Below are 23287 nucleotides of genomic sequence, written 5' to 3'. Positions count from 1 at the left end.
AACCCTGCTAACTCTAATTTTTACAACCACAACCTAGGTTAGATCTAAACTGTTGTCCCTAGATTAAAAAATGTAAGAGAAAACTAAGGTCTACACACTAAAATAGTCCACTCTAGAAGCCTGGGTTAGAATACTAGGTACCCAATAGATAGAATTAAGGAATAGGGCCTATAAAATAAATGTCATACCCCTCAAACTATGGGCATACTCTAGGAAGAAGTAACTCATGGTTACTGACGAAGGTACTCCAAACCACTTAATAATATATCGTTCTACCTTAAGCCATGACTATAGCAATAAGAAACATCTCCTATTATTTTGTTGGTTAATAGCCCAAGGATACCAACATACATGGGTTGATGGAAAGTCATAGGCATCTTGACCAAGGGAGTTATTCCCAAATTTTAGATTAGTACACACTTGTAGGTTCCTTATAGACTGTAGGCTATTAGGACTTACACTTCCATCTAGAAATCTTTCCTACTTAACTCTTCTATTTAGTTTAGGAATCACATTCAACTCAAACTAACCCAAATTCAAACTTTTCAATCAATCAAATCCATCCAATATATCTTAAACTCTTTTTATACTACAGTTGACTTCAATTTAAAGTTCTTCAATCATCAACAAATCTAAATCTTTTGGGTAAATAGTCCTCCATAGGATAGTCAAATCCCTTCTCTTGGGCCTTTCCACGACACATCTTTATTGGATTTTAGGCCCCATCTTTTGAGCTTAATGCTTCCAGCTCCAAACTTGGATCTCTTTATCACTTTTGAAATCTCAACTTTGAAATTTAAACCTTGAAATCTGAGTAATATATGTCTATATTTTAATTAAGAGTTTTCTCTAAAGTTCAAAGCTTTATAAATGTTATTAATTGTAAGGATCTGCTCTCGTAGGGGTACTAAATCTCATAATAAAATAAACTTTATCTTACACTTAATATGCATGAGAAAAATTTGGCTCATATAAACCCATGAGTCTTAAGAGATTTTCATCATCTAAATTATTAGGTCCATTTCTTAGGTAATATTTATTCTTCTTGAGAAAGTATGTTTTTTTTTTAAATGTCATATATGATCATTTAGATAAAAAATCTTCTAAGATGTATAGTGGACACATGAACCCATCAAAGAATAAAATATGATTTCAACAGTATTAAGTCAGTGAATTGTTATAAACCTTATCAATTTGCCAAAATAGACATATAAATTTAAAATAATTTACTTAGTTAGTATCATGTTTTAAAGAACTAGTGGTTCACTTAAAACAAATTTATATAGTGTTGTAAAACCAAAATAGATTATTATTAATATACATTTCCTTAAATCTGCCTATTTTTTTGCATGATTTCACCAACTTAGTGCATGTTTATAACCCATTTTGGGTGGTGCATGAGATTAGTCCCACAACATGGGAGGAGAAAATTTCTTCCACTTTTTTTCTTTGTGAAAAAAGAGGAAAACCCTCTCATTAACTATCATCTAAATTTACTCCCGTTTCATGAAATTTTAATAAAATGTTATTTATCAACTCTAAGAAATTAAGGTAGAAGAATGTGTACAAGGGTTATTTAAAACTTAAATCTCTCTCTCAATCTCTTTCTTTCTACATTTTGAACAAAGAGTAAGCTTATCACCAATCCATATTATAATTATTTTCATGAAGGGTAGGCAAAAAAATTTGTATGACTGGGACGTGATTGATTCTTATAGAAAGAATACAATTATTATCAATTTTTATGCACATTTATTTGAAAAATATTATGTAATAAGTATGATTATTATCACATCATAGTTGTTTATGTGGTTGATACGACTACTATTAAAGTGACATTTGACCCATCATCACTAATGTGTGAGGGTATAAGGCGATGCTCTTTCCATTCTTAGATACAAGCCATTTCTTTTTTATGAACTTAACTCATTTAAATCATTAGTTTTTTCATGAGTTCAATCACATGTTAGCACATTATAATTGATTAATGGATTATTTAAATTTAACATTTAATCACTAGCTTGATCAAAATTCAATCTAACCTAAATATCTCCTAAATTTTAAAATTAATTGATCTAGTCAATTGGCTAAATCTTTTTTGTAGGGTGTAAATACTCAAATCATAAATGAATGTGGTAAAAATAATTAATGGGCCAGATTAAGACCTCTTGAATCAATAGGATCCAAATAATTCAATTAAATCTAAATTATGGAATTGAATAAATTAATTTTGAAAATCCCTTTCAATTGAATGAATATATACAAATAGTCTCTTGGTGAGACTTGATTTGGCACTTCTATTTGATTTAACATAAATATAACTATTTGACTCTAATTAAAACCCTTAAATTGAAAAAAAATTATTAAATACATGACCTTAAAGAGGTCTTCTTATAAGAAATAGACCTAGTTAGTCCCCAAATAAGTTAATTAGCTCACCTAGCTTGTGTTGACACATTTTGTCAGGTAGCATAGTTTAACAAATTTGACTCATTCAACAAAATTTAGCCAAGAAAATTTTAAAAATTACACTTAATTGTTTATACTAAGATGACATGAGCTTTATTAATTGACATTTCACTAAGCCTAAATTGGATAATACGTTCAAACATCCTAAATTAACCCAATTGAATCTATAGGGCTAAATTGGCCAATTTGATAAATTTCACCTCAACCTATCATTCTAATTCATATGAGTGTATCCTTATTGTATTAGGTTAATGCAATTACCTCTTAATTAAGCCATTTGATTCCAATTGAGCCAACATATCCCATTTGGATTCTATAAGATCCACTCAACCATTTTAACTAGGTTGGCATATTTTGATTAAATTAATTATATATTGAACTTAGATAAGTTATATATATAATAATTAAGTTAAAGTGACTCTTATTTTGATTGAATTAGCCCAATTGGATAATTGGACCCTAAATGCATCCCAAATTTTGTACATTTAAAATCTCTTCACCCAAATGATCTAAGAATCTTTAGTAGGATAAATCTTTGAACTCTCGATCTTTTTTATAATTTCTCTTAGTGAGACACACTCCGATGGATGCAATTGGACAATTCACTCAGTCAGTTAAGTTTCGACAATATTACCTAAAATTTGGCTTTTCCAAAATTTATTTCATAAAAATCATTTTTTGTTTTTTAAATATTTAAAATTTTAATTTTTGATAGTTAAAAAAAAAAAAAAAAAAAAAAAAAAAAAAAAAACTTTTTACAAGTAGTTTGGCACCTTGACTTGACTTTCTATTGTTGTCTAGACACATCATTTTGGCTAGCTACTCTCTAAATGTATTTATGCGCTTTTAATCAAATCTACTTTTAATATAGCTTACAACTCTCGAACATTACATACATTTCAAATCATAATGACCAAAAAATACAACATCAACAGCATCAAACAAAACATGATTGAAATATAGAAACTATCACTCAAGCTATATCACAAATTGAACACACAAACTTCAACAGTTAGAGAGAGAAGGTGCTGCTAAAAGAGATGTTCAAACATCATTGTTGTATGGAAGTTCATGTGCCTCTTTATTCAGGAGTTATGACTAATAATTTTATATGGCAACAAAAGTATTTCAATCAAAAATAAAATTTTGGCCATTATTATGAGGCATATAAAGTTCATTTATAATTATTTTAGAAGTTATATTGTAGAATTTAATGACATAATAATATCCATGAATAACATGAATAAACATTTATTGGCTTTCTCAGGATCTCTAATGCCCATGTTGGCTATATTTCATCAGTGCAATCCTGAGAAAAAGACCAGACAGATTCCAAAGATTTAAAGTTCAAACTTAAAAAAATAAGTCCAACTCCCAAGAATGAGCCCCTGTAGGAATATTCAGAGTCAAAAAACTGTCAGCAATGCTGAATTTGAACTCTTCCTGTCTTGAATTCAACATGCAAGATTTAGGTTGCCTGCTTGAATATGCACCAAAAATTCCAGATCCTCTGCCTTCTATATGTAACACCATATCAGAATTCTTATTAGAGGGATCAATATCTTCCACAGCTCCACCAGAATTATACATTTGAATTAATCCAATAGGGGCAAATTCCACATTTTTGTCATATACCTGTTAAGGAGTGCCACGACAAATTAACGCTAATGAAATTAACCAAAAAATCAATACCGAAAGGTCTAACAACTTACTTGTGCTCATTACATTAAAACACCATGTATTTAATGGTTGGGGCATTCACATACATACAAATATTAGTATTGTCTATTTCGTTATTCGGGTAAGGCCTCTCATTACCAGCCACAAGTAGGACCACCACTCTCTCCCATCATTCACAGAACACGCATAAAATATCCTAACCACCTCCTGCAGAGAATATTACTTCTGCCTTCTCCTGTATATGTAACAGTCTTCTGTGTAACAAGGTTTAATTCGCTTCTCTTATTCATATGCAATGTAATATGTATTCTCCAATCTTTGTTCTGTCGCTATATTCACTTTATTCTTCTGCTACTGTTATTATGGTACCAGAGCTTCTTGTGCTCCAACGATCTTCAATCTTCCCTCACAACCGAACACTACAAGCTCTGCAATGTCTTTTCTCACAACCAAACACTACAAGCTACGCAATGGCAACCTCAAAATCCTCTGAAACACATGGCAACCTCTCCACCGAAGATGAACAAGGAAGCTGTATTGCTGATATTCCACCAAATCTTAAATTTCTGACGAGTAATACCAAAAATATTGCTCACACTCAGCTCTCTTCTGACAATTGTCCTCTAAGGAAAGCCCTAGTTGTCAAAATGTTCACCGCAGAAGTATGGCTGACGATCTCCAAGCGCCTCCAACCTACCAATAGATCTCGGCTAAATCCAACTCAAAATGAGCTCCACACTATGACGATGAATACCCTATCCATAACACAATATCTCGCCAAAATCAAAACGGTGGTCGATAACGTATCCGCCGCCGGAGGCCTTAGACAATGAGGATGTGATCTTGTATACACTTTAATGGACTGCCAGCGCAATATCAATCATTTAAAACAGCCATCTGAACCCAAATGCAACCGATGGACTTAGACAGCTTCTACTCACTATTATGTAGTGAAGGGATCAACCAACTTAATGATACACTCAAGGCTGAACCTGTGCCTAACCCGCAGCTTGCTCTCGCAGCTCCACGCGACCGCAACTAAAATACATCTCGCTGTCGAGGCAGGAATCAACAGTCCAATCAGCAGAAATCTCAACCCAACTCCTCTATTATTTGTTAAATTCGTCATAAAACAGGTCACTCAAGAACAACCTGTTGACACCGCCAGAACCTCGACTATGTGCCATCCAACCGAGCCTTACAAGCTTCGACCACACCCCAGGTTCTTGATACCGGCGCAACAACTCACCTAGCATCTGATTTCAACCATCTTCAAACAGCCGGCCACCGGAGCGGGACAAATACTGGTAAGAAATGGTTAATTTGTCTTAGTTCACCACTACGGTAACGACATCCTCCCGACGCCCGAGCGTAAGCTTAAACTCTACAACATTTCGCACTCCATTTCTCATAATCAACCTTCTCTCTGTACAAAAATTAATCGCTGATAATAATCTTTCCATTACCTTTAACTCTACTGGTTTCCACATATTTGATCCTCAGACAAATCAGACAATACTTTGGAGCATCAGATCGAACAGACTGTACCCAATCCAACCTTCGACTCCCACTTCTCGCTTGGAAGCATCTCATAAATCCTTCGTTACAACCATCACCAATCCACTCATATGGCACAAGCGTTTGCCACCCTCATGCGGACACCGTCCATCACATCTCCAAGAAAAATCCATCTCTTGTAATTTCAACAAAGTCATTGTCATGTGAATGTTGTAATTGTAACAAGAGTCACAAATTACATTTTCTCTCAATGTCTCACATTTTTATTTATCTTTTCAACTTATTCACTCAGATGAAAGGAGACCCTCTCCAATTTTCTCTAATCAAGGATATAGATATTACGTTCTCTTTATTGATGATTACTCCAAGTTTTGTTGGTTATTTCCCATGCACCATAAAGTTGAAACCACTCAAATGTATTCTCTTCATAAAAATGATTCAAACTCTATTTAAAACAACCATTAGTATGCTTCGCTCCAATTGAGGTGGAGAATAAAATAATGCCACCCTTCATTCTTTCCTATCCCAAGAAGCAATTCTTCATCAATTCTCTGCCCCTATACACCCGAAGAAAATGGTGTTGTCGAACGCAAGCATCGTCACCTAATTGAAACAACAAGAACACTTCTCTATGATGCCTCCGTTCTATTTAATTTTTGGATTAACGCACTTCAAACAACACTATACCAAATTAATTGTATGCCTTCCAAGGATAATAATTTTGTCCCTATGAACAACTACATCAACGATCTCCAACTTACTCCCATCTAAGAGTGTTCGGTTGTTCTTGTTACCCATAGCTCAAGCATACGAAATCTCATAAATTAGCACCTCGTTCCACTCCGTGCGTTTTCCTTGACTATTCCCCCCAACATAAAGGCTTCAAATATTATAATCATGCATCAGACAAAATTATAATATCAAGGCACGCATATTCCATGAAAACTCTTTTCCATTCAAAAACCTCACTCACAATACATCCACCACCCCTACTAATCCTACACACAAATCCACCAAATAGTCCTCGTCCCGCCATCTACCACTCCAGCTACCTCACCTTCTATCACAATCACTTCTCTATCCCACACTCCTGTAACACCAGCAATACATACCAATTCCTCCTCGACATTCCCCATGCCACTGCAACTCCACAGGGCAACCAATCCAGCAATTCCCTCGCCAGCATTCCCCATGCCATTGCTGTTATTACATACCACCCAATTCTTACGTATTTACATATCTAAAACTTAAACTTTGCTTTTTAAATTTATAGAACCCAAGTATTTCATAGCAAAAAAAAGATCACTATTTTAACTTTTAAAAAGTGAAATACACCTTTTCATGAAGAGGTAAGGTGGCATAGATGTAAAAATTGAAGTTTAGGTGCTAGATATGTAAATACATAAGAATTGAGTGACATGTATATAAACCTTCCATGATGTTTTTGCAAAGGACTTAAGAGTCATCAAATCAGCTTTAATTCTGATATTTAAGCATTGCTTACCAATCGTGTACTTTGGCCTTATCAGAATATGAATATCTATATGAAAAATGACAAGTGAATTTTTGCCTTGATGAAAAGTTGGATGAACTAACTTTGATTGGAGATATGGTGAAAACTTCACATTGGAGGACCTTCAGTGATACACCAAATGTCCCATTTTTTGGCAATCTAGAAAGAGAACCTGTAAGAGAAAGAGGACGGAGTAGGATTTGTTAGCAAAATCTTTATTATAGATAGAACAAGCAAGCACATTAATATACTCCGAACAGAGCATATTCCATTAAAACCAATTAAAATCAGTCAGTATCAGTTTATGTAGAAAAGCTTTAACGAGCCTCTGATTAGCCTCATTTCCACGAATTATTTCCAAGAGAAACTGAAATACAAGGTTGAAAAAGCCATCTGCAGTTGTTAGCTAAAGCGACTGAATGCTTCATCTTGTTTATGTTGAAGTGTTATGAAATTTTCATACATACCACACAATTCTTTTGTATTTACATATCCGTAAAGTTTGATATTTACACTTATAACACACTGGTGTCATAAACCTATGCGTGCAAAGTTATATTTATCTTTACAAAATAAAATGATGATGGTATTTTTAATGTGATCTTAAAGATTTGAGTGGTATGCTTGTAAATATGAATACTTAGGTGTATATATGTAAAAACATAAGAAGTGTGGTATGTATGTAAATGCCCCTTTTACAGGTTACATCCCTTGTGCCCAGAGAGAGGTGCAGATGCGGATCATTTAGAGCCAGGACCACACCAGCGCGTCAAAACAATATTACTGTAGATAGTATTTGTGCTTGTGAAGAACTTGGCCGATGAATCAGGTGGTCCTATCAACTCAAACTTGATTTGGGGAACTATAGAAAGTTCCTAATCAGGAATCATTGATCTCTTAGCATCTAAGAACATGGCAGGCCAGAGTTTTGAAATGACTGAATTTGCATGAGAATGCAAACCGGAGGGCCTTTTATATCCATAGATAAGAGTATTGCAGTCATTCAGGAAGAGTACATACCATAAATCATATATATTTAAATATCTAACTCAAACTTTTATTTTTATATTCATGCCACTTTACATATGGTTAAAAAGGTGTGTTTTTTATCTTTTCCTAAACAAACTCCACAAGGAGGGAAAAACTTTATCTACTATAACAAACTAAATAAGCTTGAACTAATTGATAAGGAATTATGATAATAAGAATTCAAATTCAAATAGAACTTATTCAAACGAATTTAAGGAAAGTCAAATTCACTCTTATTCTATTATAATCTATAATTCAATCAGCATGCTAACTTTTAGATCTTTGATCTCCTTCACATGATGTCTTATTGACGATCTGATTATGCCTACGAAGTTCTGGTGATATCTTCTTCAATTTAAATGTGCCCTACGAGAATCCAAAGAAATCAGATTATTAAGACTTCAATGAATATGAACACTTTGGCCTTTCACGATATGATACCAAATTAAGATCATAAATGATCTGATGAACTTCCTACTACCCAATCAATATCCCAATTCGTTTGCTTAGTAGATTCGTGAATTTTAAATCTCCATAGGAGTATCACTTAATCTTCTAAGACTTTTAACTAGTAATTATAATATCATAGCTCAATAAAATTATGACTGATGTACTAAATCTTCATTCTAATTATACTAATCTGTTTATCATGTAAATTTTTTATTTATTATGCTGTAGAAGTCTCGCCAATCATGAAAGAAAGGCCTTTAATCAGAAAAAAATATTACATCAGCACTGCACATGTAGAATAACGTGCGTAGCTAATGGAATCACGTCACGACACTCCACGCGATAGAAAAAAAAAACGGCGCAGTAACACAGAGAATATTCTCCCCGGTGTTATTCATGTGTTATTGTGTCATGACAATATTCTCGGTGTTATAATAACACAATAACACATCAATAACACATGAATAACACACAATAACACCACATGATTAACACGGGGGAGAATATTCCCACGAGTTACCGTGTCATTTTTTCTCTGTCGGGAATATTCCCCGTGTTATTCTGGTGTTATTGTGTGTTGTTCATGTGTTATTATGTCCTGAGAATATTTTTGGTGTTATAATAACACAATAACACATCAGTAACACATGAATAACACACAATAACACATGAATAACATGAAGGGGGAGAATATTCCTCGTGTTACTGCGCCGTTTTTTTCTTTCTGTAGCATGGGTTCTCGTGACGTGATTTCATTGGCTACGCACGTTACTCTATGTGTGTAATACTGATGTAATATTTTTTCCTTCAATCAAGCGGCTAACTCTCAAGTTTCTAGGGCACGTCCTAGATTTGAGACGAAGCGGTTGTAGCAAAAATAAAAAAAATGTCTTTATATATGTACATAAATACATACAGATACAGTATACAAATACATACATATACATACACATACATATAGATAGATATAGATACATACAAATACATACGTATACAAACAGACACACATTCGTATGCATATATATATATACAAACACACACACACACACACACACACACATACGCCACTGCCATTGCCAGTGATAACCCCGTCACCACCCCTCTTTCGAATATGTTTCCGCAATGATACCACGACAATTTTGCTCTTGGCATTGAAACCAGATTTCTCAAAAAAGCTTCCCGTAAAAATGACAAACTTGCAATCTTTCTCTGAGGGAGAGATCTCCATCCTAGATGCGCCCTGTCGACTGTTCTTAGTAGGTAAGTTTCTTTATGGAAACCCTAGACTTGAGCTAATTCGAAAGGACTTTGAGCAAATAAAAATGAAAGGGGGTTGGAAGATCGGTAAATTGGATGATCGTCACATTCTTATTCAATTATCAAATGACGAAAACTACACCCATTTGTTTGTGAGAAGAGTTCTTTGAATAGAAAACCAGGTGATGAAGGTTTTAAAATGGACGGTGGATTTTAACCTTCGTACTGAACCTCCCTGCGCTTCCCAGATTTAAAGATCCACATTTTTTATCAAGAGCTTCTCTTCGCTTTAGCGATGGTATACGGTAAACCCCTCAAAGCTGACACACCTACAATGAATCTGACTCGGCCTTCAGAAGCCAGAATTTTGATAGAAAGGGATATTACTTTACCTTTTCCCAGAGAAATATGGATTGACACACAACATCAGGGATTTTGGCAGCAAGCAGAACTTGAACAGATATCACTTTATTACCCACTGCCGTATGTTTGGGCATTCTCCATCTCAATGTTATCAGTTGCAATCGAATTTAAAACCTTCAAGTAAAAACGCTTCTGGATCCGCTCCACTTCATACATGTCCCTCCACCGCTCCTAAGTGCATTCCACAGACTATTGAAACACCGATTGACACGATGCCACCTCCCCCTCCCACTACCGGAGACAATACTGTCTATGTTCTTCCGACTGATATATTGGCATATAGTTTACTTGGGTCCAATAATCATGATACTATTGAAGCTCCACATCCCCATAATGCATCAGGTGTTGAAGAGACATGCTTGACATCTCTTCAGAATCAGAATGTTGTTACTGCTAGTCAAGAGCTGGGGACTCATTCTCTCCTATATGCCCAACAAACTGTTGACCACACCGATCAGATGAGACAGTCTACGGATGAGGAATGACAGGTATACACATTTAGAAAGAAAAAGAAGAATGGAGGCACACCCCAACTTGGGAACTTAATGGATGATACTCTAGTAATTTTGGATAATGGAACGACACTCAACAATTCGTTAGCTGTCTCCTCTCCTAGAACCAGAGGCAGACGCAAGCCTAAGCTGGCTCGTGCCTAGCAGTTTATTTCCTGCAAGTTTTGTTTTTTTTTGTTTATATTTTTTTATCTATGTTTCATCCTTTTAGGATGCTAGTGTCTGATGTATCGTATGGGTAGAGCACCTTTTTTTGGGTCCTCTCATACAACCTCTATGTATCTTTTCAATTTCAAAAAAACACACACACACACACGGAGAAAATTTATGCAATAAGTTCATATATATATATATATGTATGTGTGTGTGTATATATATATATATATGTATGTATATTGTTGAATCCCTTTTTGAGATGTAGGGTCTTGTATTATTCGTGATATCACATAATCCAATATAAGATCCTGAAATGCTCCTGAAAAAATAAAAAAAAAAATGGAAAAAGGTCCCAACAGGATAAAGTCGTGATATCACACAATCGGGTATAAGATTTTGAAATTCTCCCATATCCAAAGAGAAAAATAGAAAAAAAGGGGAAAAAGGTCCTAGCGGAAGAGAATCCTCCTCTGCCTTGAGCTTTTTTCACCGATAAAAAAGATTCTCTCCCTCGCCTTGATGTGAGAAAGGATTTTAATGAGGACAAGATACCTGCCCAGTGGAGCAACTTGATGTCAGTGAGGTGATAAGTGTCCTTTGTCTAGGTATGTGTATTCTTCCTTAGAAATTGTCAAATGCATTTATTATTGACCAGACATCATTTCCAGCTGGATCGAAGTACTTCAGACGACCGAAGAAGTGATTTTTTCAATAAGTGGATCTACTAGGAAATAATAATAATAATAAATTTAGAGACCGGTCTGATATGTTCGAATGATCGGCAGTCTGGTTCTTTAAGCAAAAAAGTGATGGGTTCGAAAGCCAATATTTGAATATACAATTTGTTTCTTGATTCCCTCAACCCTTTGATTAAATGCTTGCAATGTTCTGTGAGAAGGATGAGGGAATGAAAAGAGGTTTTTGTTAGTTGGTTGACCATTAAGACTCTCGCGATGAAGATAGAGTGGGATCCATAAATGAATTTTTCAATATGAACTGTTAACCCTTATCGCCTATCCTACGAGGGTTTAAGCCCTATTTTACTTAATTAAACTCACTAATCGACATTCCAAGCACTATCCTTCTCCTGATAGCTTTCACCATGTTTTGTTATACAAGTAGTAGTCTTAGAGAAATCGCCTAGTGGCTTAGGAATCTACTTAACCTCGGGGGCACGAGCTTGGGCATATGAAGAAATCCACTCAGCCCAACTTATCTTATCAGTAAATGTCAATCGTAAGTTCAGTTTTTCTCCATTTTTGCTAGAGGTCATTGTTCCTTTTTTACCCTTGTCATTTCTTTACCCTGTGTCAAATACAAGGGTTTGTATATGGCCTTTTAAAAGACACGTATTAAAATATTAACTTATAGATGATTATGGTGATTGAACTTCCCTCGTATTTATATAAGGGCAAAAAAAGTACCAAGAGTTGATTATATGCTTTCTAGTTAGAGGGATTCTCGATCTGTAGGAGCGAGGGCGACTGGTACTGTTATTTTGTGAAATGAAGGTCCCTTACTCGATGAACAATGTTGCAGTGTTGATCCGTCACTGGGAAGATAAACGATAGCCAAGAAAAAGGCAGGATCCACTTTGCGAAAAGAATCTTGAAAGTGAAAGAAGGAATTGAAGGAGACACTCCTGCAAAAGTATTGTTAAATTTGAACAATCGGGCGGATATTTCTTCGTCTGCGGGGTTCGTATGCAGGTTACTATTGAGTCGGATGAAAGCTCGATTTTGGGATCGGGAACCAAAGTGTGGGCGAAGGTAAAGATTCTAAGACTGAGCTTTCTATCAAAGTCTTCCCAATGTGTGAAGCTGTGGAGGGCTTTCCTGAAGGAGCTATTCCTATGCAGATATTATTGTCGCTCCTTTTCCTCCTCTTTTTTAGTCTTTCTTATAAATTGTCGGGTACATCTGCAGGACAGAACATGGAAGGGATAGATTTGAACGGAACAAAAGTTATCGATCTCCTAGTGTCAGAAGAGTAGGTGACGAGAGTGAGCAATGAACCCGATTTCCCTTCAGAAGAGACCACAATATTACCTTCAGAGGGTTCGACCGACCCTGTTATGATAGTTGTTGGGGCAAGTTTCAAACAATAGTTGATTTGGCAACGTTACCAGCGGATCATGGAATTTTTTAAGCTCACATTCCTCCCTTGGATGCTCCACATGTCGAAGCCCGAATGTATATTGCCGAGTTGAGAGTTAACGAAACGAGCAATAGGGACCTGCTCTTTTCTCTGCAGCTTCAGGAATAAAGAGCGGATCTTGATAGGAAAATTGCTCGGAGTATCAAGCAACAATGGTTGATATTTGAGAGGGAGATGGTTGAAATACGCCATGCAATAGATAAAGGATCCAGACTTTACCACCGTCTTGAGGAGGAAATTGAAGGCTTGAAGGCCGAGATGGTGATCCTCCGGCGGAGAGTGGAGCTCAAGTGCCTAGATAATCTCCTAATCGGTGGCAGGATGGTCCGCCGACGCTTTATAAATACTGGGGTGATTAGCACGGAAGACAACAAAATAGTGATTATCTCTTCCCTATTTTTAGGCGTTCTCTTGATGTTCTTTATTTGTATTCTCCTGATTTGAGTGAAATAAAACTATTGATTATGTAATTCCTGACGTCTGTAATTTCCATAGTAGGGACTGTCTTTTCACCTCCTTATATTTCAATGTGAATTTTATTTTGAAATCTGAGTCTATTGTGCTTCTTTTGCTTTATAATAGCAAGTCATATTTGTCCCTTTGTTATGTTTGATACTTTTTTCGTATTTTAGTTTTCTTTCTATTATTTGTCGAAAGGTATTCAATGACGTCTGGCTTGGAGAGGGAAGCAACTATTCTGCCACAGGCTAGGTGTGGATGTGGCATGGGTACAATCCCATTATGTTTTTGATGATTCAGTCATATTAAGAGAAGCAAGGAAGGGAGAGACGTCTCGTACAGAGTATGATTACAAGATTTATATATTTCTTGAACAGTTCGGTCTGTTTTACAATTTCCATTGTGTTCGGAGTTGGCAGATCTCTTCAATTTCTTCGGTTTCCAATGTTATAGTTAGCGTGACGGCGGCGATCATGTATGCAAGAGAAAAAGTGTTGTCTTGGTCTACCAACTTATTCTGTCATCTGTTCCATGTAAAACCCCAGGAATGGGTTAGTGATATTCCCTTCATCTTTAAAGAAGAATGAGGTTCCAGGCAAGATGTCCCCAGACCGGAGGAAACACATATATTTTGCTCGTGACTTAAAATGATGGAAAATTCCAACCAGGACTCTGTCCGCATCAAAGGAGACTGTTGAGGCTTAAAGATGACGTTCGAAAAGATAAATAGTTATGATTCCTCATGCAATTCAAAGATCAATATTGGAACCCTAAATTCCAACGCTCCAACTCATTCCAAAGCGGGAGCGGGTTCAAGCTCAAATCATGATTCTAAGAAATCGAAACGTCTCTTCAGAGTCAATGGATATCAAAACCTATGTTCAGTTAGTGATCTGGAGCAGACTCCGCGCGCAACTGCTTTGCTTGGAGTGCTGCAAGGGAGGAAAAAGAAGAGGAGGCGCTAGAATAGAGGTCGAAGAGCAACAATGGATCCAAGACTTCGAAGAAGAGGCACGTAGTGTTATGCGTGCTCACCTAGACAAGAGAGAATAGGAAGTCGAGCCCTATCTCAGTAATGTTATGGTATAGCACCCCACTCAAATCATAAGGTGACAGGAACACTAAATTTAACCACTGCTTCGCCAATATCGCTTTTTAGAATAGATCCTCTGAGGCATACGAGGATTCGTTCGCTGTCTTCGGCATTCAAGATGGACAGTTGCGTTTGAGGGGGCGTATTAAGGAGAAACCCGCATAGGTCTCGAGTGTACATATCTCACACGTGTGTACGTATTGTTTGACAAGAAATGTACATCGTACATCTAAAGAAAAGAGAATCTCACGCAGGTCCGTGAGATTGAATTACCTTCAACCTATTCTCAGACACCCACCCGAATTCGCATCAGAAAGAGAGCCCAGCCATAATGAGTGAGATCACAAGTCTTCGCTACAGAATCTGTCCTTAATGTAAGTAAACCAGAAATTGAACGAACGTATGACCCAGATGATCCCGGATCTAGAAATGAGGCCAAAGCTAAAATGCATAACTTGGAGATTTTCTTTTTCTGGGAATATTTCAGGCTGTGTCGATCGATGAGAAAAAAAGAAAAGGCGCTAGTACCAGGAGTATCCTTTGAAGCAGACGCCGAAAAAAAGGCTCCAAGATCAAGATCAGTTCTTTCAGGGGCATAATAATCCGTTGAGTCGGGGAACTTTTTCAATAGGTGGAGGCTCGGCTCAAGCTTCGGAAGAGGAGTTCACTACTCAATAAAGAAGTTCAAATTAGGCTCACCTGATGTTGTCCTTTTTGATACACCTTCCGGGGCGGTTTTCCCTATCTATTTAGAGTTTTCTGACCAACATTTCCCTGATTGTCCTAACCAAACCAGGCTCGGCCTAACCCAACCCACCATCTCGTATTAACACACTCAATGTCAGACATATGCAGAGAAAGGCTTCCTTTGCGAAGTTGAAGGCGCTAGAAGGCCTTGATCACTAGAAACGTCCCAACCAATGGTTTCGGGAAGCTCTATTTCGATATCTTCTTTTCGAGGACTATCCATCTAATACATTTTTTTTAGCATACCAGCATGCCCTTCTTTCTGCCAATCTTTCCCAAGCGAAAATGGAGCACAAAACCAATTGAGAGAAACTCTCACGTGTGAATGAGATCAAGAAGAAAGCTCCTGCTTTGAAGTAGCACTTGATGAGGGTGGGACCTCTTCGCAAGGAGGGGTTTCAATTCCACCGGGGAGGAAAATTCCACTTAGGAGGATTCGCCAACAGGTCATTCTATGAAAAAGGAATATGAGACATCGTTGTTTCCAACAGATGCTGATGCGTCGAAGAGGTATATGGGCAGGAAATTGACTGTATGCTGTCCGTTCTAGCGCCTTTACCCTAGAAAGAAACACAACACACCTAGATGGAATCGGTACGAAGTACTCGAGTGTGACATCAGCTCAAAGTGGTAACATTCACTCTTTAGCGAAGAGCAATCGAACGAAACCCCTTCAAAGCGTATGATGTTGCTTGGCTCGTTCCCCATTACTCAATAGGGCCTAGATCTCGGAAAAAAGTACAAAAAAAGGAAAGGTGCGTAGCATACATGTACATTGAAAGGTTTGCTATATAAACGACCTATGAAAGAATTCGTCAACTCACACTTCACCATACAGGAGTGGTCATGGATGCCTTAGCTGCATACATCACTGCACTTTCAATTGACGAAAGATAAATGAGAACTCAGTAGTTTCGAAATGAAAGAGTCCATGAAGTAGAGGAGTCAAAGGCACGCACACGCAGGAAAGGCGGTCTTTCAGTTCATTGGTCTGGTCTTTCACTTGTACGTACATCGGCTTGTTGGTGCTTGGAATAAGAACTTGCGCTAGGCACTCATTTGTAGCTTGGTTCAGTTGTTTTGTTAGGTTCACGAGGAGTGACAGGCGGCGGCTGACATGGGAACATGTAGTATGTCAATAACAAATCCGCTGTTGGGACTCTTGCGGCGCACGCGGTACATGTGACTCTTTTTGCTCTTGTTGGTATACAGGTCGGCTAATCTAACAGTATGAGAAATCTGGGAAAGAGGAGTAAACAATCTAGTGGTAACAGGCCCGGCGCACGAAGCAGAAGGAAATTAGTACCCGCGAGACTGGCGAAGTCGGCACAAGAAGTAGGTGGAGGAGAGGCAGGAGGTGCGGGGTTAGGGGCGGCTCAATCAATATCCTCGTCTGGGGTTGGCGGAGTTCGTAAGAAGCACGATTGGCAATAAGCTAGTACTGGTTTCATTCTTTCTATTCAATAAATCTCTCTTCCCGGAATTGGTCAATCAAATAGACTCACAATGTAGGCACACGTTGGCACAGTTCTGTAAATCAGAGATGTCTCATCCGGTTGAGCTGTCGCAATCAGTCTTTCTCTTCCTGGTAGCAGTACGAATAGGAGATCCAACATTACTGTATTAAGCCTTAAGCAATCAGGGTTAAGCTAGCTCATTGCCAGAAAGCAAATAGGAGCTCGTATTTAGATCAGAGGACGCTCATCCCAGGCAGGCAGCAGGGGCTTCGGGTGGAAGGAATTCATCAAGTAAGGTGCGAATGAAGACTGTTTCAGTGATCTATTTCTTAGCTCCGCTACTCTACTGACTTAGCCTTTCTTTCGTTTTCGTATAATGAGAATACAGATCAAGAGTATGCCCAAATAGAGTAGGAATTTATTAGTGTTTCATAGGCGCAATCAGTTCAGAAATTGGGGAATGGGGGCTTCCGCTTTCTTTTCATGGATGCTGTTCCGGGTGCGCCACATGGTTTTTGTTTCGCTTCGCACCTCTGGTTGAGGAAAGAAAGCTAGCTGTTGCTCTGAAACTAGACTGATGTAGTGGGTGGTAGTTGCTAGAAAGAGAAAGTCGAAAGGAAATTCCATTGAGAGACTTAAAGAAAGGAAGAGGCCCATGCAAAAGAAGTCTATCGAGAAACGGGAGTCAACCGGGGGGGGCGGCAGTTAGCCCGGTCGATAGATGCGGTGCTAAGATTGCACTTCGCTTAATGAGTCTGTCGGAAAGGGTTGTAATCCCTCTGATAGTAGCTCTTCATCAGCTTCTCTTAGGAGCTGAGCTCTCCCGCTAGCTTACTAGCTCTGGTAGTCAGGCTCTTCGGTCAAGAGTTCCACTGGAAACTGCTTCCTGTATCACTGCTTTTTCATTTGTTTTTTTTTCGAAAATCTCTTCTTTCCGTCTCAAATTCCCTCCCGAGCTGGAGCATTCTTCCTTTCTGAGAGGGAGCGCTCTCACCGTGTTAGCTTAGCGATCAGGATCAACAAGGAATCCTAGACATCCCTCAAGCTCGTTGAAAGAAATTCTGGGAGTAGTCAATTTTGAGAGTCTGACATTCTGATGTCAAGCATTCGGTAGTCGTCAATTCATCCTTTTCTTTCACATGGGTGAGAGTACGAGTGCTGCTTTCAGAGCCTGAGATCGGAGTCTCATCACGAACTAAGAAAGACGGCGATCAACCTCTCTTTACTAATAGGGAAATAATAGGGAAATTTCTGACTAACAACTTTCCTTTTTCGAGTCTAAGAGTTCACTCCAGAACCTCGTTCATTTCTCTCAATCGATTTCATCTTAGCTTGAGAGCGTTGAACAATCCCTTATCACCTAATCTCAACTGTCAACCCTCTTTGGCTGAACTTCACACTCTGGAACCTCGAGAGTAGGTTAGTGTGAAAGTCACCGGTGTAAGCCTACTCTTTGTTAAGAGTTCTCCTTACCGTTGTAACAAGAGTCAACAGTGTTCTCTCATCCGCTGCTTGAAAAATCAACATTTTCGTCTTCGTCACCGCAATTCTTAGTGCCTTTCCGACTGGATTGACTTTTGCTAGAAAAGTCGATGGTACTGAATGCATAACCGGTCTTTCATCTACGGATACCATATCTCCCGCCCGATCCAGCAGCCAAGAAGATGGCCAGACGCGAGCTTGGATACCTCCCTTTACATGTTGCGGTTCTTTGTGAGAAGCCCGGCCCCGCCCCGAAGGCAAGAGATTTTGAGACTTGACGTCCGGTCTGAACGTTCGTCGGTCGGTCATTTGCCAATCCTACGGCCTATTGCCCGCTCCAATCGCTGCTTCTGTTGATCCTTATCTGGCTTGGAAGCAAGCTATCTTCGCCTATCGGCCGACATGGTGAGCAAGTAGAATGCCTCCTTCCTACGCTCAGAATGCTTGGCCTCCTTAGAGTCGGGTTAAGCTCCGATTTCATGCTGTCCCGGTCGTATTTAGCCGGAGTCCGGCCCGGTCACCGAGGTCACATTGATATTGATAAAAGACTGAAAGGTGATTGAGTTCCCCCTGGATTCATTACAAATGAGGGAGATGTTGAGATCCGGGCTTGAGCTGGACATGCGCTGCCATTCCGGTCCGGCTCTAGATGTTCAACACAGTGCCAGGTTGCTCGTCTGTCTGATGGAATTACGTAGAGAAGAAAGATCATAGCCTAGCCAGAGAAAAGAAAGATTGAATACAGAAATCAATCTCTCTTGAGATACGAGATTTCCTGAAAGTCAAGTCGCTCGACTGAAAGGAGATTCTCTTTTCTCTACTCTCTTTCAACTGAGAAAGAAGGCGCGCAGCGGGGCAAGGAGCTAGAGAAAGAAAATCAACTTCTAGATTCTCTTACGAGATTTCATGAGATAGAGTAGTTTCTAACTAACGTATATAACAGAGACTGAAAGACAAAAACCAAACTTTCATGCCACCTGTTGAAAACTTATTTCTTGACTTCAAATAACACTCATTTCATGAGTGTTATTACGGTGTTATTGTGGTGTTATTGGAGTTGTTTTGAGAGAGTTATTGTGGTTTTACAGCGGTCCTATTTACGTGGTCCTCTGGGCAGCGCTATTGGCGCTGATCACCCGTGTTATTTCAATATTATTGTGATGTTATTCGAGTTGTTTGGTTGGGTTATTGAAGCAAAACTGCGATACTGGTAGTATTGGAGTGTTATTGAAGTTTTTTGCAGTAACACTTCAATAAGTGTCTCTTCGTCATTTTTTAGGTGGGCTCAGTCAGATACACGTGACAAGATTTTATTAGAGTCTGGACGCAGAGCTGTGTCCGGACTCTGTATGGAAATTTTTTCCTCAAAATGGAAGTAATGTATCCTCCTTTCCCCTCTCGACGCTTTCTTTTGTTTTATCTATTATTGTTATTATATTTTTTTTCCTAAGAAAATGAACATCAGCATGTGTATGTCCACCCCATATACGCTTTCGAGCCAGATGGAATTGAACCTGTGACCGAGGGTACTTACGTCGAAACTGTCAATAAACATACCACCAGTTGCGCACCTATAATCATATATACTCAGTTTCATGTTTTGTAATATATATATATATATATATATATATACCTTCTTGCAACCTCAACTGAGAGTTGTTCTTTTCTTTGCTCCTTTTCAAATCCCGACTCTGCCCCCTTTTCTTCGAGAGGAAACTTTGCATTTTCACTAGGGTTTGTTTCTTTGTGATGGCGACTAAGAAGTTGAGAGAGATTGGGGACAAATTCATGTCGAATGACTTTGGTAGGGGTCTAAGTTTAAGACTGCGGTGTTTATGACTACTCATGCACAGTTTTTTTTTGACCCAAAAATCACACGTCGGGAGGCCTTAGAAGATGAGGCTTTAAATTCTCCCGTAGCAAGTAAAATGTATTGTTTTTATGATCAGCTTTGTTTAGATTTGCTCCTGCCAATATGTCAGGAAATGGAGGAGATTTTGCGTTTCTACGGATTAATTTTAGTGCAGATTCGCCTTAACCCATTTCCTTTATCATGTCATTCATTGTATTCCTTTGATGGCATAAACTATCCTAGTTGATTGAGTTGTTTTGATTGATAATTACTCCTACGGAATACAAGGACGGGACATTGATATTCTCTTCATCATTAATAACCTTCGCGGGGTTGGAGAATAAAGTCAATTTGTGGAAGAAAAAATTCTTCTTTGTGAAGGAGAAATGGGATATTCCTGATAAGCCAAATTTCACGGGTCTGTTTCCCTCATTCCCCAAGTTCGACTTGTCTGATGATAATCGCTTCATCTTCCAAATTCTGTAGGGATAGAAATTAGATGTGAGGTAGTTTACCATGCTCAAGGTTCTTGACAAAATACTTCGTAGTAAGTCCTTTTACTAGACCATTTGCTTTTTTTTTTCTCTACTCAACTTTTACGAGTTTGTTGTTTTTCATCCTAGGGCAAAATGTGAGGCCTCCATTGGCTATAACAGAAAGAGATTGAAGCATTCGAAGCCCTTGGAGGGGAGCAAGAAACCCCCGTCCGACGCTGCTCAGAGCACAGGAGTAGTTGCTATTGTAAGCAAGGGCGAGGAGAATGAGGAGACTAGGCCAGTGTCTACACCCTTTACAAAAAATTTTCTCGTGGAAGGGCAAAGGCCGCCGCGCCGCCGAAGCATCGATGGTGTCGAGACCATAACTATAATGCCAGCCTCAAGCCCCTGCCCTCAGAGAAATAAGGGAAAATGAGTGGTGAGAGAAGAAGCTCCCCTTTCATCTCCCTCGATAGTACCTACGTTGAAACATCATAGGGTGGATTCAGCCGTAATCACTTCCCCCTTGAATCCTGCTCTTTTGTTATCCGAAGTGGCGAAGTGGGAGGAATTCAATATGAAGGGAGAAGTATGCCTTGTTAATCAAGATAAAATTAAGGGCCATAGTAGATTTGTCGAAGGACTGGATGGCCGAAGAAAATTTTCTGAGATCCCATATAAGATGGGATCGTTAATTCACTCCCCCTTGCTAGTTGAGCAAAAGCAGGTTGCTTGGCGCCTGCCACACCTTCCCATCATTGAGCATATGGTGAATTCCTGACATACCACTTTCATGATATGTCAGTCCCATCATCATTTAGTCCGCAAATGCCCAGGATTACAGTTAGCTTACGAGGTAGAGAAAGTGAAGAATAAACCCTTTGAGGCAAAGTTAAGAAGTTTTCAGAAGAGAGGCACCAAGTCGCTTCTCAGTTCGAGAAATGTCCTCGGATAGAGTGAAGCTATAGGAGGAGAATGAGAAGATTGCCTCAAAATCGTTACAATATAAAATTAAAAATGAAGAGCTTCGAAAAACGATGAGGACTTAGAAGTAGCTCTGAATGTGAAATCAATTCTCCTTGGGCAAGAGACCAAGAATCAATTTGCTCTAAGATCCAGGATTATCAAATTGGAAGAATCCTTGAATGATAGGAAGACGAAAGAAGAATTCCTAGAAGAGCTTCCCAATATGCCCGAATATACCCAAATATGAGAGTTAATGATGAGCAAACTTGAGCAGAATGCTAAGCTCATCATGCGGATGGCGATAGATAAAAACTATTTGGACCCATCTATTGATGATTTATATAAATTACAAAGACTCGGAGGTGACCATGAGGGATCTTCTGACAATTAGGAATATATATATAGTGTCTGTGTTGATTCTAGCATTGTAATGAATTTTGGTTTTTGATTGTTGAATAGATATTTATTGTCATGGTTAGTTTTTAATCAGTTGACCATTTCCTTTCTCAAGTCATGTTTCGGTCTTGTCTTCTCGTATTTGGTCATCGTCTTATAGTGGGTTTGATCTTCTATGAGGCACATTAAGTGGATCTCATCACTTTCCTTATGATGCATGCGGCGAGACTCGCTCTAGAGAAGACTCTAACTCCATGAGCTGTTCTTGTCGAACAGAGGAGGGAGTCAACCTTTTAGATTTAGACGCATACGTGAACATTTAGATGTGATTCTTTAGAGATCCTTCGACACAAATCTTACCAACCCATGGGCTAAGCTCTTGCATTCTCAAGGTAAGTCATCGCCTAGAGTGGATCAGACCTTTCATGAGGGGTACTCAGCGGATCTCATCACTGTCCTCATGTGGAATCCACCGAGACTCATCTTAGGGATGACTAACTCTCTACTCACTACATCTCTCGCTTAGAGGGGGAGTCTATTCCCTAAGACTAGGCATTTACTCAGGGAAATGGTTTTTTACCTTAGGGCTTTTTATTGCTTGAGCATTGAGGTTAATTTTCCCGTTTTAAACAACGGTCCCAAAGAAGTGCCTAACATGACTTGCATTGGAAAACAAGAACAATATCTTACCATAACACGGTTTACCTAAAAAGTTGGGAGGGTCTAGTCATTTTAGGTGTGAATGCTTGGTTCGTGTGGTCTTCTAAATACAAGGAAATATCCAGAGTACGAGTCTTTTAGAGATTTTTCGTATCAGGATCGGAGGAGCAATTATGAGATGGCCACCACGAATCTCGTTCTGCCAGGGCTATAAAAGGAAACCAACCCTGACCATCCCTACACAAGAGACTAAATGTTAAGTTAGCATTAGCCAATTAACCTTTGATAAATAAGTCTATACTTAGAGAGTGGTATTCGACAGAAGTGTCGATGACCGAACTGTGTATCTCTTATTTTTTTTTATTTTTTAACAATTAAAAGGATTTCAACACTGTCGTTGCCGGTCCCAAGCCCGGATGCGAAAAATGGAGGGTTGCGTTAGGTAGTCGACAGCCAGCGTAGAACTTGTCGAAAAAATCATGACATGAATCCTTTTGATCATTGTGTAAGTGCTAGGGCGTCCCCTGGAAGCGAC

At 38.6% G+C, this 23287-nt stretch overlaps 1 protein-coding gene across 3 annotated transcripts in view; it reads right to left on the bottom strand.

The window, feature by feature from the left end:
• Positions 1 to 3622: 3622 nt before the first annotated feature.
• The window catches only part of LOC110030286 (probable galactinol--sucrose galactosyltransferase 2), a 52827-nt gene continuing 33162 nt past the window's right edge, over positions 3623 to 23287 (bottom strand). For all 3 annotated transcript variants that reach the window (XM_020732926.1, XM_020732927.1, XM_020732928.1), the window contains 2 exons: positions 7264 to 7352; positions 3623 to 4104 (listed from right to left, as the gene is read on the bottom strand). In XM_020732926.1, the coding sequence (XP_020588585.1) occupies positions 3823 to 4104; positions 7264 to 7352 (371 nt within the window). In that variant the 3' untranslated portion in view covers positions 3623 to 3822. The remainder of the gene's footprint in view (positions 4105 to 7263; positions 7353 to 23287) is intronic.

The sequence above is a fragment of the Phalaenopsis equestris genome, unplaced genomic scaffold (assembly GCF_001263595.1).
Source record: "Phalaenopsis equestris unplaced genomic scaffold, ASM126359v1 Scaffold000694, whole genome shotgun sequence".
Lineage (NCBI taxonomy): Eukaryota > Viridiplantae > Streptophyta > Magnoliopsida > Asparagales > Orchidaceae > Phalaenopsis > Phalaenopsis equestris.
Note: the sequence above shows the minus strand (reverse complement) of the source record. Positions and strands in the feature narration are given on the sequence as shown.